This window comes from Macaca mulatta, chromosome 8, assembly GCF_049350105.2.
Source record: "Macaca mulatta isolate MMU2019108-1 chromosome 8, T2T-MMU8v2.0, whole genome shotgun sequence".
In the NCBI taxonomy this organism is placed as follows: Eukaryota; Metazoa; Chordata; class Mammalia; order Primates; family Cercopithecidae; genus Macaca; species Macaca mulatta.
In genome coordinates this window covers 7,231,211-7,246,808 of record NC_133413.1, presented here as the reverse complement: position 1 = coordinate 7,246,808, position 15,598 = coordinate 7,231,211, and the positions used below count along the sequence as shown (strand labels likewise).

At 43.9% G+C, this 15,598-nt stretch overlaps 1 protein-coding gene across 2 annotated transcripts in view; it reads right to left on the bottom strand.

The window, feature by feature from the left end:
- Positions 1–13,965, bottom strand: part of MCPH1 (microcephalin 1) — a 236,674-nt gene extending 222,709 nt beyond the window's left edge. The window contains exons 1-3 of one of the 2 annotated variants that reach the window (XM_077942241.1): positions 13,876–13,965; positions 11,215–11,306; positions 5,619–5,737 (exon numbers count right to left, since the gene is read on the bottom strand). In XM_077942241.1, the coding sequence (XP_077798367.1) occupies positions 5,619–5,737; positions 11,215–11,306; positions 13,876–13,897 (233 nt within the window). In that variant the 5' untranslated portion in view covers positions 13,898–13,965. 2 annotated transcript variants of the gene reach the window in all.
- Positions 13,966–15,598: the final 1,633 nt, after the last annotated feature.

Here is a 15,598-nt window from a genome sequence, read left to right as displayed (position 1 = left end):
ACGGCAGTGAAAAAAAGAAGAAACTAAGAGAAAAGCATTTAAGGATCCTACAGAAACAAAAGGCAAACGAGATACACGAGCCCCTCTCTTCTCCCTCCATCACAAGCATCACCTATAAAAGAAACTATGCAAGCAGCAGAACTGACAGAAGAGGATGCTCTAGCCACATACCCAGCCTATACAATGAATGGAAATAGACAGAAAAGACTACATCCATTTAAAAAATCTCTTTTAAAAAAACAAAGAAAAAGCAAATCATTTCAGCTGAGGAAAATCCATCACACCCCCTAAAATAAAAGCAAACACAAAACTGAAGAATATAACAAAACCCTTGAACTTGAATCAAATATTGTCAGCTGGGTGCAGTAGCTCACACCAGTAATCCCAGCACTTTGAGAGGCTGGAGTGAGTGGATCACTTGAGCCCAGCCTGGGCTACATAGTGAGATCCCATCTCTATAAAAAAAATTCTTTAAGGCCGGGCGTGGTGGCTCACGCCTATAATCCCAGCACTTTGGGAGGCCAAGGCAGGTGGATCATGAGGTCAGGAGATCAAGACCATCCCAGCTAACACAGTAAAACCCCATCTCTACTAAAAATACAAAAAAAAAAACATTAGCCGGTCATGGTGGTGGGCACCTGTAGTTCCAGCTACTCGGGAGGCTGAAGCAGGAGAATGGCATGAACCCGGGAGGCGGAGCTTGCAGTGAGCCGAGATTATGCCACTGCACTAGACCACAGAGCGAGACTCCATCTCAAAAAGAAAAAAGAAAAAAAAAATTTTAATGGCTGGGCATGGTGGCACATGTCTACAGTCCCAGTCACTTGGGAAGGCTGGGGTGAGAGGACTGATTGAGCCTTAGAGGTCTAGGCTGCAGTGAGCTGCAACTGAGTCACTGCATTCTAGCCTGGGCAACAGAGCAAGACCCTGTCTCCAAAAACCCAAAAACAGAGCAAGGCCCTGTCTTCAAAAAAACAAAAACAAATACTGTCAAATGAGTATTTGGGGTAAAAATGTGTGTGTGTGTGTGTCTGTGTGTCTGTGTCAGTGTGTGTGTGTCTGTATAAAAATATATATGTGTGTGTGTGTATATATATAAAAGGGTCAAAGTCAAAGTGGCTGAAATAAAAGATAGCTAAGCAGGCCCAATGTAAACATTATTGGAGTCCCAGAAGAAAAGCAAAACAATGAAACAGAATATTTGAATCTATAATCCAAGAAACTTTTGCAGAAATATAGACCTGAATCTGTTGAAAAGGCCAAGCCAGAACTGGAATGATCAATCCAAAACATATTACAGTAAAGCTATGAGTCTTAAAAAAAAAAATCCTGGCCAGGCACTGTGGCTCACACCTATAATCCCAGTACTTTGGGAGGCTGAGGTGGGCAGATCACGAGGTCAGAAGATCGAGACCATCCTGGCCAACATGGTGAAACCCCGTCTCCACTAAAAATACAAAAATTAGCTGGGCGTGGTGGCACGTGCCTGTGATCCCAGCTACTCGGGAGGCTGAGGCAGGAGAATCGCTGAACCAGGGAGTCGGAGGTTGCAGAGAGCACAGATCGCGACACTGCACTCCAGCCTGGCAACAGAGCAAGACTCTGCCTCAAAAAAATAAAAAATAATGGCCGGGCGCGGTGGCTCAAGCCTGTAATCCCAGCACTTTGGGAGGCCGAGATGGGCGGATCACGAGGTCAGGAGATCGAGACCATCCTGGCTAACACGGTGAAACCCCGTCTCTACTAAGAAATACAAAAAATAGCCGGGCGAGGTGGCAGCGCCTGTAGTCCCAGCTACACGGGAGGCTGAGGCCGGAGAATGGCGTGAACCCGGGAGGCGGAGCTTGCAGTGAGCTGAGTTCCGGCCACTGCACTCCAGCCTGGGCTACAGAGCGAGACTCCGTCTCAAAAAAAAAAATAAATAAAAATAAAAATAAATAAAAATAAAAATAAAAAATAAAATAAAAAATAAAATAAAAAATATCCTTAAGGAGTCTCCAGGCAAAAAGATCAAATAATTTTGAAGGGAAGAAGAATTAGACTGGCATCAGATGCTTCAAAAATAACATACTCCGTTCCATTTCTCTTTATTCCTAACAAACCAACATACAAATATAGGTGAACTATAAGCTATACGTCCTGGAAATACAGGAAAAATAAAACAAACCAATGATGTGAGAGCTTTGAAAGCTGGAGGGAAAAAAAAGAAAAAGAAAGAAGAGACAAATTTTAAAAGGAAGCAAAAGACTCTGGGCATCACCACATTTTCTGTCTGTCCCCTAAAGGCAGCCACAGTCTCTGTGGGAGGTGGTGTGGCGCAGCAGGCACTCAAGCAGAAGCTCCGGCCTCCTTCTCGCTGAAGAGACCAGACGAAGGAGACTGGGCACCTACGGCCACCAGAGAAATGAGGTAAGGACTCAGGAAGTAAGAGAACCAGAGGAGAAACTCCAAGTTCTGAGTATGGAAGTTCAAGTCTCTGGCTGACCCCTGAACAACATGTGTTTGAGGCAAACAAATCAGCTTGCACCTGAGGCTCAACGAGCCCATCTAAGCAACTGCCCACATAATGACAGTGTGCATTTAACTTTAATGACAAGTCAACTGCTTGCTAAAACAAAAACGTCATGCTCTTTGCGACAATACAAAAGAATCCAGAGTCTACACAGTATTTACAATGTGCAAAATACAAGCTCAAATTATTTGCCATACGAAGAGCCAGAAAAATGTGACACACTATCAAAGAGAAACAAAAACAAAACAGATGGCAACCTCAAAATTATCAGACAAGGTCATTAAGACGACTAGTTATAACTATACTCATCGAGGTAATAGAAAATACATTCATAACAAAAGGCAGGAAAAGCAAAGATGAGAAATCTCACATGAAAACGAAATTTTAAAAATGTATACAAAAACCAAGTAGACGAAAAACAATCAAAAATATCTGAAATAAAGGTACTAAGTAGCAGAATGGATTTGATGGAGAAAAACATCAATGAACTTGAAAACAAATCAATCTGGGAAGAAAAAAAAATGACAACAATAATGAACAAGAAGGAGAGCACTATGGACAAATGCAAACATTTAAAAGGTATATTATGTAGAAAGGATTGGCAAACTACCTGGCTTACTGCCAGACTTATAAGTAAAGTTTGCTGTCACACAGACACAGGCATTTGTTTACTTATTTTCTGTTACTCCTTTCACACCACAAGAAAGCTGAGCTGTTGAGACCACATGGCCCGCAAAGCCTAAAATATTTACTATCTGTCCCTTTACAGAAAACTTTACCAATCCCTGGTATACAGCTAATTCGAAAAAGATATACAGCTAATCAGAAAAAATGAGGAGGAAATGCAGCAGAAAAGATAGATGAAGAAATAATGGCCAAAAATGAATTATATGTAGAAACACAGATAAGTACACATTCAACAAGTTCTGTAAAATCTAAACAAAATAAATGTTATAAAACCATATCCAGACACTTAAATTTCTGAAAGTGAAAGATAATGAGAAAATATTGACAAAAGCCAGAGAAGGACACCTTACTCTTTTTTTTCCCCCACTCTTGTCGCCCAGGCTGAAGTGCAATGGCGTGGTCTTAGCTCACTGCAACCTCCGTCTCCCAGGTTCAAGTGATTCTCCTGTCTCAACCTCCAGAGTAGCTGGGACTGCAGGCACATGCCACCACACCTGGCTAATTTTTGTATTTTTAATAGAGATAGGGTTTCACCATATTGATCAGGTTGGTCTCAAACTCCTGACCTCAGGTGATCCAGCCCCCTCGGCCTCCCAAAGTGCTGGAATTACAGGTGTGAGCCACCGCACTCGTCCTGTTCCAACAATTAAAAAGGAAAGATGACAACATACATAACATGATCAAGTAGGATTTATCCTAGGACTGCAAGGTTGGTTCACCATACAAAACCCTTCATTACACCACATTAATACAATGAAGGACAAAAATCACACGATGATCAATCATGCAGAAAAACATTTGACAACAATATCTAACTTTCTTTAATAATAACAAACAAACAAACAACCTGGAATAGAAGGGAATGTCTTCAGCCTGATAAAGGACATTTACACAAACCACAGTTACCATCATACTAAATAATGAAATACTGAAAGCTTTTCTCCAAAGATAAGCAACAAGATAAGGATGTCCATTCTCACCACTTCTATTCAACACTGTGCTGGACGTTCTGGCCAGAACAAATAGGTAAAATAAAATAAAATAAAATAAAATGCAGCCAGACTAGAAATGAAGAAGTAAATCTCTCTCTATTTACAAAATTATACAACATAGAAAATCCTAAGGAACCCACAAATACAATTTAGAACTAATAAACAAGTTCAGCAAATTTGCAGGGTATAAGATCAATATACAAAAATCACCTGCATTTCTATACACTAATAGCTAACAACGTAAAAAAATTAAGAACAAAAAAGTTAGGAATAAATTTAACCTAAGAGGTATAAAACTTGTACACTGAAAACTAGAAAGTATCACTGAAGGAAATTTGAGATGTGAAAAAGAAACACATCCCATTTTCATGGACTAGAAGATTAAATATTATAAACACACCAACACTTCCCTAATTAGAGATTCAATACAATCCTGCCAAATCCCAGCTACCTTTTTTGTTTTTGAATAAACTGACAAGCTGATCATAAAATTCATATAGAAATGCAAGGAACCCAAACAAGACAGCCAAACAATCTTAGCAAGGAACCCAAATCAAAATAGCCAAACAATCTTGAAAATGAAAAACAAAGTTACAGGACTCATACTCCCCAATTTCAAAACTTACTACAAATTTACTGTAATCAAAACTGTGTGGGCCATGCACGGTGGCTCACGCCTGTCATCCTAGCACTTTGGGAGGCTGAGGCAGGTGGATCACCTGAGGTCAGAAGTTTGAGACCTGCCTGGCCAACATGACGAAATCTCGTCTCTACTAAAAATACAAAAATTAGCCAGGCATGGTGGTGCGTGCCTGTAATCCCAACTACTCGGGAGGCTAAGGCAGGAGAATCACTTGAGCCCAAGAGGCAAAGGTTGAGATGAATCCCAGCTACTTGGGAGGCTGAGGCATAAGAACGACTTGAGCCTAGGAGGCAGAGGCTGCAGTGACCCAAGATCTAGCCACTGCACTCCAGCCTGAATGACAGAGCAAGACTTGGTGTCAAGAAAAAAAAAAAAAGAAGATACCAACCCTGTGGACACCTTGATATTGGACTTCCGGCCTCCAGATTGTGAGAAAGTCCATTTCTATTGTTCAAGCTACCCAGTCTGTGGTCTTTTGTTACAGCAGCGCTGGCTGACTAACACAATCTGCTTCATCACATTCCCTCTTGTTTCCTAAGTCCGCCTTGCATACCCAGCTTCAGGACCTGCAGGCTCCTTCTCCCCCTAGGCAGAGTTAGGTATTACAGTACGCCCATGTTTGAACTGCAGACATTGAGGCTGGAGGATGTCAAATTACTTGGTGAGGTGAGGCAGAGAAAAGATGAAAATCAAACTTTATCTGGTTCTGTGATCTGTGCAAAATATCTCCACACATTTTAATACTAGATACTTAAGGAAAAAAAGTCAGAGAGAAGCTGCTTACTTTTCAACCCAGAGGACTGAAACGAGCTTTACGCCTCTCTTTCGAGCTTTGTCCCAAGTGCTCTGGTAGCCATCTTTGAAGATAACGTGAGTTACTTGTTTGTTAAAAGTTTTTGAAACCTGTAGACAAAATGCAGAAAACAAAATGTACATTACTGTTCATTCACAACTTCTTAAGTACAACTGATCAAAAAACCTCTACCCCAGCAATTCTGTTTCTCAGAATCTGACAGAGAAACACTCGAAGGAATGCATAACACTGCTTAAAACATATCTGTTCCAGTTAGAATGGTGAATCATACACACAAGTTCATGTCTACTCCCTCTAAAAAACTCTCTGAAGTGTTACTGAAAGAATAAAGAGTTGGAGCCCTGCAAGGCTAAAGAGAACAGAAGAGAAAATGTGGCCATGAGAAGGCACCACATTTTTAGAAGATGGAAAGAGTCAGATGATAATGGACATTTCAGAAAAGCTTTCTACACCAAAAAAATAAAACCAAACGAAATTCAGAGGCAATAGAGAAAACAGAACACATATTTAACCAAAATTAAGAACACTTAATATCTTAAGATACTGTATTCATGGCCGGGCACGGTGGCTCATGCCTGTCATCCCAGCACTTTGGGAGGCCGAGGCGGGTGGATCACCTGAGGTCAGGAGTTCAGGATTTCGAGACCAGCCTAGCCAACCTGGTGAAACCCTGTCTGTACTAAAAATACAAAAATTATCTGGGCATGGTGGCGGGTGCCTATAATCTTAAATGTGTAAATACAAAGTAAGAAGGTATTAAAATCAGTGCAATCATTCAAAAAGTTGGAAAAATTCAGCTAATTAAAACCAAAGGAAACTGGGTGTGGTGGTTCACACCTGTAATCCCAGCACTTTGGGAGGCTGAGGCAGGTAGATCATGAAGTCAGAAATTTGAGACCAGCCTGGACAAATGGCAAAACCCTGTCTCTACTAAAAATACAAAAATTAGCCAGGCATGGTGGTTCGTGCCTGTAGTCCCAGCAACTCGGGAGGCTGAGGCAGGAGAATCACTTGAACCCGGAAGGTGGCGGTTGCAGTGAGCCAAGATTGCGCACCATTGCGCTCCAGCCTGGGTAACAGAGCAAGACTCCGTCTCAAAAAAAAAAAAAAAAAAAGAGAGAGATACTGTATTCATGCAACATGATCAGAAGATTATTTTTTAATAGGATCCTAAAGAGCTCTTGGAAATTAAGAAAAGATGACATAAGTAATAAAATTTTCTACAGAAGTATCAGTCAATGAAGTTGAGAAAAGCTCACTGGTAGTAGAACAAAAGAACTAGAAGACGGACACAACAGGAGACAAAAGGCAAGAACGTCAGGAGCTCAGACCAGGAGATCCAACAGCCAATCAACAGAAGTTAAAGAAATACAGAAATACACAAAATGGAGACAATATTATTAAAGATATAATCAAAGAAAAGTTTCTCAAACTAAAGGATATGCATTCTAGATCAAAAGAAACCCCACAAAGGCCCAGCACAAGAATGAAAACAGCACTAGACCAAGCTTATCACAGAATTCCAGCATGGCTGGCAAAAGGGAAAAATATTAAAAGAGTAGGTAATCAAGGTGAAGAGGACGGAGACACATCACATGCAAACAATGATAAGTGCCAGCTGAATCAGGCTTATCAACAGCAGTCTGGAAGTGAGAAAACAATGGGAAATACCTTCAAGGAAAAACAATATTTGTGCTAGCATTTTTAGTCAGCTAAAATATTAGTAAAAAAAAAAAACAGTATAATAAAGGCATGCTCAGACACTCATGGTGTCAAAAATGTTACCTTTTATGTATCCTTTCCAGAAGCAGAACTCATCTGCATAATTTTCTATAGCATTCAATTGTACTGAAGTAAATATATGTACACTGATTGGAAATATGAAGGCAAATACCAAAAGAAACAGATGATTTGAAAATAACTGTCTTTGAAAAATGGAAAAGGAAACGTACTGCAAAGGGTTGCTGGTTTCTCTTTGTGTTTATTGTGAATTTCACGGCACTGCCCATTAGTCTTTTTAAACAATAAATATGTATTGCTTTTATAACTCTCTCTCTCTCTCTCTCTCTCTCTCTCTCTCTCTCTCTCTCAGTCTCCACACCCCTACCAAGTCCATGGGAGCTATCAAGGCAGCTAAGAATTACCGGGCTGAGATTCTAGATTAAGACTGATACCTAGAGATGAGTCTAGCATTTGAGGCCATTTTCCCACAAGGCTTTTATCAAATTTAGCAAACACTGAACAGGACAAAAATTGAGAAGCCTCAAAGGGAGAAGGGGGTCTGATAAAACTCCTACACCTTGGGCTGAGACCCAAAGAGCTGCATCTAGATTAAGGGTGAATCAGAAGTTATAATGACCCTCACAGGCCTGTAGTCTAGTTTTAAATCATCTCGAATCCTGAAATTGGCTTAAGATAATCCTGGATTATGATACTACAAATATCCAAATCTGTTACGATGTTAACAACTGTTGAATCTACATTCACTATTCTTTCCCCAACTTTGCTTGCCAAGTTTTGAAATAAAAGGTGAAACCAAAAAGATCCAAAAGATCTAAGATCTTAATGCTACCCTCAAACCACCTTGTCAACTCACTTGTCTAATGGCCTTTTTCTCATTCACAATAACTCTTCCTCATCCCAGGTAAATGTTAGGCATGAGAACACGCAGACTCCCTCAGGTTCCTACATTCCGGTGTATCACAGCAGGCACGTCTCCCCTCCTGCAGTGCAGGCCCTGCTCCTATATTCGGATTCCTCTGCACTGACCTCTTACTCAAGACAGGCATTAGGGAGGTCAAACAAGGCTCTTAGGGTAAAAAAATTTAGTAGCACCCACTCTTTGCCTGGTGGTGAGTGCCTCTTAAGGTTCATATCCACGGCAGCTCTCTTGCCCCACCCCAACCTAGCCCTACCTTCGATAATCTTTTCTCCCATTTTTAATGGATCTCTTTCACTCAGCCTATCAGTCAGCCCCTCCCAAATGCCAGAAAAGGACATAAACAGACTTTTTTCATAGGTAAACTCCCTGTAAGAGTGTATTAGTTCCCCCTTATCCACGAGGGTTAAGTTCTGAGACATGCCCGCCCGCCCCCCACCCCTCCCAGTGGATGCCTGAGTCCTGAGCTAGTACTGAACCGGTTATATACTGTTTTTTCCTATACATACATATACAATGAAGTTTCATTTACAAATTAGGCACAGATTAACAATAATAACAAAATAGGGTAATTGTAACAATGTATTGTAATAAAAATTACACTGTGGCTGTAACTTTGGCAGTTTGATGTGACTGCAACACTAGCATAGTTCTTCACAATTTCAAGATTAGAAGATTTGTTCTCACTGTAGATCTTAGCAACTTTAGCATATAATTTTTTTCCTTTCCTTAAAGTGGAGAACTTTCACCTTTTCATTTAAAGCACCTTAAGGCTTCTCTGGCATATCTGAATAGCCAGCATCACCACTCTTGCACTTTAAGGCTGAAAATTAGGTCTGCCAAATTTAATCTGCCTTGCTCGCTTTTGGTCACTTGCTTTTTATAATTTATTTATTTATTCCTATATAGCTGCAAGTCATGCTGCTAAATGCTATAACAACCTTCACTGGCTTCCTTATAACACTTCTGGTGGATATGTCACCATGGTAACCGTTGCTTAAGTTACTTTTCAGGAACTTGGGGCAGCACCTCTACAGTTCAAACAGGCTGCAACCACCAACTCTTCAACCAGGCCTGTGCAAATGCCCAGGAAGTGACCTTTTGACAGGAGGCCAAAATCTTCACCATCGGATCCTACTAGTGACTGCTTGGGTTTTTTTGGTTTTTGGAGACAGAGTCTTACTCTGTCGCCCAGGCTGGAGTGCACTGGTGCCATCTCAGCTCAAAGCAACCTCCGCCTCCCAGGTTCAAACGATTCTCCCGCCTCAGCCTCCCAAATAGCTGAGACTACGGTGTGTGCCACCACACCCAGCTAATTTTTTTGTATTTTTAGTAGAGATGGGGCTTCACTATGTTCGCCAGGCTGGTCTCGAACTGCTAACCTCAGGTGATCCACCCGCCTCAGCCTCCTAATAACGCCTGTTTTCTAAACATGCATCCCATGAACCCCAGCTACGCTTGTGCAGATCAAGTACTCCATTTTTCCCCACTGCTTAGACCACCCCACTTCCCTAACTGATAAATATCCCTAAGCCTTCTCTTTGGGAATGAAGATTTGAGTACTCTTCTGCCTCCTAGCTGCGCTTCTCTGTGAATGAATCTTTCCTCTTTTGTAAAACCCGTCATCACAGTGATTGGTTTAGTGTGTGTGGGCAAAAGATACCTATTCGGTATCAAGGACATTATTAAGTCAAATAAAGCTACTTGAACACAAGCACTATGTGATAGTAAATCTGATAACACAGATGGCTATACTGAGAAACCTTGAATAAGGCAAACTGTTTGCTATCTCCATTTCCTCATATCTCAATGATTCCTGCCCATTTCACTGAAAACTGCACTAACTTCGCAATGACCTTATAGTGTTCAAATCCAAAGTACATTTGCCCATCCTATCTTTCTTGAACTATCTGTAGTTTTTAAAAATTCTGTCTTTAAAATTACTCCCTCTGAGCTCTGAAAGGCAATTAAAAAACTACTCCTGGTCAGGCTCGATGGCTCACACCTATAATCCCAGTACTTTGGGAGGCTGAGGTGGGCAGATCACAAGATCAGGAGATCGAGACCATCCTGGCCAACATGGTGAAACCCTGTCTTTACTAAAAATACAAAAAAAAAAAAAAAATTAGCGAGGCATGGTAGTGTGTGCCTGTAGTCCCAGATACTTGGGAGGCTGAGGCAGGAGAATCGCTTGAACCCAGGAGGCAGAGGTTGCAGTGAGCTGAGATCATGTCACTGCACTCCAGCCTGGCAAGAGAGCAAGAGACTCTATCACAAAAAAAAAAAAAAAAAAAAAAATTACTCCCTCCTTTGACTTCCACACTTGCTTTTCTCCTTCTCCTGGCATTCTTCTCTCCCTCTGTCACTGGGTCCCTGCTCCCATCGCCTGTCCTTGAATACTGAACAATGCTCCTCCCATCACCACTCTTCATCCTAACCATGCCCGACATGGGACGACGTCCACACCTGTGACTTTACACGACCCCTATGGTCCTGACCCCCCAAATCATCATCTCTAGCCTTGAACACTCCAAGTTCCAGACTTGTATATCCAAATGTCTAATAGATATTTTCAATATGCCCAAGTTTACAACTTTTCCCTTAGAAACCTGTTCCTTTTCCTATATTCCTCACTTTGCTTAATAGCACTATGCATGTAAGTAACCAGTGTAAGAATCCAGCGTTTCATCCTAGGTTCCTCCTCCTCACTCAATGCCCACAGGCCCAACTGTTCTGTTAAGTCCTACTGTTCTAAATTCTTCACAGTTTGGCTCTTTTTTCTCCCACCACTTACCCATTGCTTTGTCTGTATTCTAAGTAATAACTCCCAAAATAAGAAAATGCAAATGTAACCTTTTACCTATCAGAAGACTGTCATATGAATCAACAGCAAAATAAATGTCTTACCTTTGCTCCCATATCCACAAGCTGTGTTGTAAATGTCTTTGAATAATTTTCCGTTCCATTGGATGACCACACTTCAACATAGGCCACTACATCTGAAAACAAGATATGAACATGAAATATACATTTGTAATTCCAGCATCCTCTGCCCAATAGATTTTGTTCTATTTATATTTAAGAGTAAACCGAGGCCAGCACGGTGGCTCATGCCTGTAATCCCAGCACTTTGGGAGGCGGAGGCAGGTGGATCCACGAAGTCAGGGATTTGAGACCAGCCAGGCCAACATGGTGAAAACTCGTCTCTACTAAAAGATACAAAATATTAGCTGGGAATGATGGCGGGCGCCTGTAATCCCAGCTACTGGAAGGCTGAGGCAGGAGAATCACTAGAACTCAGGAGGTGGAAGTTGCTGTGAGCCGAGATTACACCACTGCACTCCAGCCTGGGTGACAGGGTGAGACTCTGTCTCAAAAAATAAAAAAGTAAAAAAAAAAAAAAAGAGTAAACCAAAAATTTATTCTACTGGCCAGGTGTGGTGGCTCATGCTGTAATTCCAGCACTTTGGAAGGCCAAGGCAGTGGGATCACTTGGGTGCAGGAGTTTGAGACCAGCCTGGGCAACATAGTGAAACCCTGTCTCTACAATTTTTTTTTTTTTTTTTTTTTTTAATTAGCCAGGAATGCTGGCAAGTGGCTGTAGTCCCAGCTACTGGGTGGGAAATGGGGTGGGGAGGGTGGAGAAGCTGAGGTGGAAGAATTCCTCAAGCCCAGGAGGTAGAAGCTGAGTTATGATCGCACCATTGCACTCCTTGCCTCAAAAGTACGAAAAGTAGATTAAGTTTATTCTACTGGCTAAGCAAAGTAGCTCATGCCTGTAATCCCAGCACTTTGGAAGGTGGAGGCAGGAGGATGGCTTGAGGCTGGGAATTCAAGACCAGCCTAGGCAACATAGTGACACCCTGGCTCTACAAAAAAATAAATTAAAAAATGAAAATAAAAATAACCAGGCATGGTAGTGCCTGTAGTCCCAAGTTACTTAGGAGGCTGAAGCAGAATTGCTTGAGCTATTATGTGATGTCACTGCACTCCAGCCTGGGCAACACAGTAAAACTCTGTCTCATAAATAAATTTCTACTAAAAGCCTTTTCAAAATAGCTTCAGTGGAATTTATTAAAATTTTAAGCAAAGAACAACTGTACTCATAATACATGACAGTTTACATTCCTAAAATTAGATGCTTTCCCCAAATTCTTAGGCTTAGTTTTTCTAGTGCAGAAGTCTGTTTTCTGTGAAGGGACAGATGGTAAATATTTTAGGCTTGGTGGCCAATAGAGTATTTGTCACAACTACGCAACTTCATGGTTGTGGCACAAACATAACCATAGGTAATATATTAATGGGCCAGCCTGTGCTCCAATAAAACTTTATTTATGGAAAAGAAAATGTGAATGTGATATAATTTTTTCATTTGTCCTTTTTTAAAAATCACTTAAAAATGTAAAAGACATTCTTAGCTTGTAGACCCTACAAACACAGGCAGCAGGCCAGATATGGCCTGGGGGCCATAGTCTGTGGACCCCTGTTCTAGTGGATATCCTCTTCTTAAAACCTGATGGTTAAAAGAATTTTCCAGGTGTGCCATTGGTCAATGATTGCGGGTAACGCTAAAGGAAAACCAGTTTAATTTAACAAAATACTAACATTAGAAAAATAGCCGCATCTGATTACAGAGTTTGTATAAAGCCTCTAGTCTTTTCTTTTGGCTATGTTTTATGACTCCAGGCCCCACAATACAGGCCCCTTTTTTTTCCCACGGCCAAACTCTACAAGACAGGTGTCCTCTATTCCCCGCTCCTGGGCTCTTCCAGGTGCACAGCGGGCGGGACTGGGTGCGGTATCATATACTGGCTGGGACAGCAGCCCTGGTCTAAGGCTCTGTCAGCACTGAATAGCCACACACCGGGGGACAGGCACCTAAACGCCCCATGCCTTAGTTTCCACCTGTAATACGAGGTAAGAGAGTTGATACAGCGGTTACAAAATCAGACAATACCACACCAGCCTAAGCACAGCGCCTGGCACACGAGGACTCCGCAGTAAAAGGCGGCTCCTATTATTGGAACAATTAGCATAGAAACTCCAGGTGGGCCTCAGAGGGGGTAGAGCAGGACCGGACCCAGGAGGACCCCACACCAACTTCCGGAGGGCAGGACTCTGACTGCCTATTAGCTCCGGGACCAGGGACTAAGGCAGCAGGGGTGAGAGCAGGTGGGGTAAGGGCAGGTTGGGGGGGGGGGGCGGGATCTGGGCGACAGGCAGCATGGGGGAGAGAGCAGGCAGCGGGGGATTGAGGGGGACTAGCAGCACGGGGGAGGCAACAGGCAGCCGGGTGTTTTGGGGAAACAGGGAGCATACGGCAGGAAGCAGGCAGTCGGTGGTTTGGGGAGACACGGAGCACGGGAGGGGAAGCAGGCAGCCGGGGGTTTTGGTGGGACAGGCAGCGGGGGAGGCAGGAGGCGGCAGGGGATCTGGGAGGGGACAGGCAGCGAGGGAGGGGCGAGCGGGGCTGCTCCCACGGGACCCCCCCCCCGAGTGCGCCCGCCACCAGGGGTGCCAGTCCTCAAATTCCCCCGCGACTGGCGCAGGAAGCAGGAAGTCCCTCACCTTTCAGGATGGGGGCCGCCATGACAGACGGCGGGATCCGGCGGGCTGGACGGTGCGGTGCTGGAGACCCTGGCGGCGCAGGCGGGCACTGGGCATGCGCGGGGCGAGCGCGCCGCCCTCACGGCGCTTGACGGATTCCGCGCTTCCGGGATTTGTCTGTAGCTGAGGCGGGAGGCGGGAGGCGGGAGGCTGTAGGGAGTTGAGACCCCGGGGAGGGGGCCGGATAATGCTTCGCCGCGCCCCCGGCTGCGGGGCCGTGGTTTTTTCTCTCCTCCTGGGAGTAACGAGCACGACGGCCCCTCACCCCTGAATTAGCCTTCTATTTCCATTTGCGACTTAGAAGCTTCCCGGCGCCTCATCTGTGCTCACCTGAGTTGAGGATCAGGAATGGGAGGGGGCACAGTCATTGCCTCGCGGGCGGGGCGGGACCCCCGCGGATGGCTTTGTGCGAAATTTGGGCACCGTTATCCCCCCGCCGCCAGCCCTACACCACCTGGGGCCGGCGCGCCACGTTCCTGTTCGGGGCCCGACCCACCACGTTACTGCTCCGGGGACCCGGACCGCCGATCCCGGGGATGGGGGACTCCAAGACTCAGACCCCACAGGGGAGACCCCGAGACCTCAGACCCCACGCGAGGACCCCGAGGCTTCAGACCCCCACAGGCTGATCCTGAGATCTCAGACACCCGCAGGAGGATCTCGAGAGCTCAGGTCCCCAGTGGGGGAGTGAATGAGACTTCGGATCCCTGAGGCAGCAAATCCCTGTGGGGCATCCCAGGACTCAGATCGCCGCGGGGTGACCCCAGACCTCACCTTCAGGCAACCCCCAGGCCGCCGATCGGCCGGGCACTACCCACTACCCCGGCGACCCCCCTGGAGCTCAAAGGCTTGGCCCTCCAGCGCCTCTGCCCTGCCTGCTCCCAGGCTCAAAACTCCCGCGCACGGATCCCCGGCCCGGAAGCAACCAGATTCACGGGAGGTTACCTGACTGGTCCAAGGTGATACAGCTGGTAGCTGTTGAAGATGTTGGTACTGAAACTCATGTACTTTTAGTTCTTTCTATTGAATCTAGAGGTAGAATATATGTACAAGAATATCAACTACCATCTACTCAGGTCCCTGTTTCATCTGTTTATTCATTCACTCAGCGGTTAATAGGATCCAGTGAGCCCTCTGTGGTTCTGAAGGATTGCCTTGAATATATGCTGCCTCAAAAAACCCACTTCCTAGGCTCAGTCTTTGATCAATATTTATCATTATCACAAGTTATTGCTCTAATAAGCTCTACTCCGGAGACATGGTGTTATGGTTTACTGGGGAGTGTGAGTTCTGGTCATCATTGAAGACTCACGTACTTTTACTGAGAAAGTGACATTGATCTCTGTAGATTTAGAATTAAATGATATGATGAAGTATATAAACCCATTACTTTTAGTCAAGGTGGTAAAAAAAAGTTTAGTATTTGATAGATTTTTCAGCTCCACTATCACAAATATTTTGTCCTAGGATTTCTTCTAGAAATATTACTGTTTTGGGTTGTATATTAGGTCTAGGATCTACTTTTTTTTTTTTTTTTTTTTTCTCAGGCAGGGTCTCACTCTGTTGCCCAGGCTGGAATGTAGTAGTGTGATCACAGCTCACTGCAGCCTCAACCTCCTGGGCTCAAAGGATAAGATCTACTTTTAATTAATTTTTGTATACGGTATGGGATAGCGACCAAAGT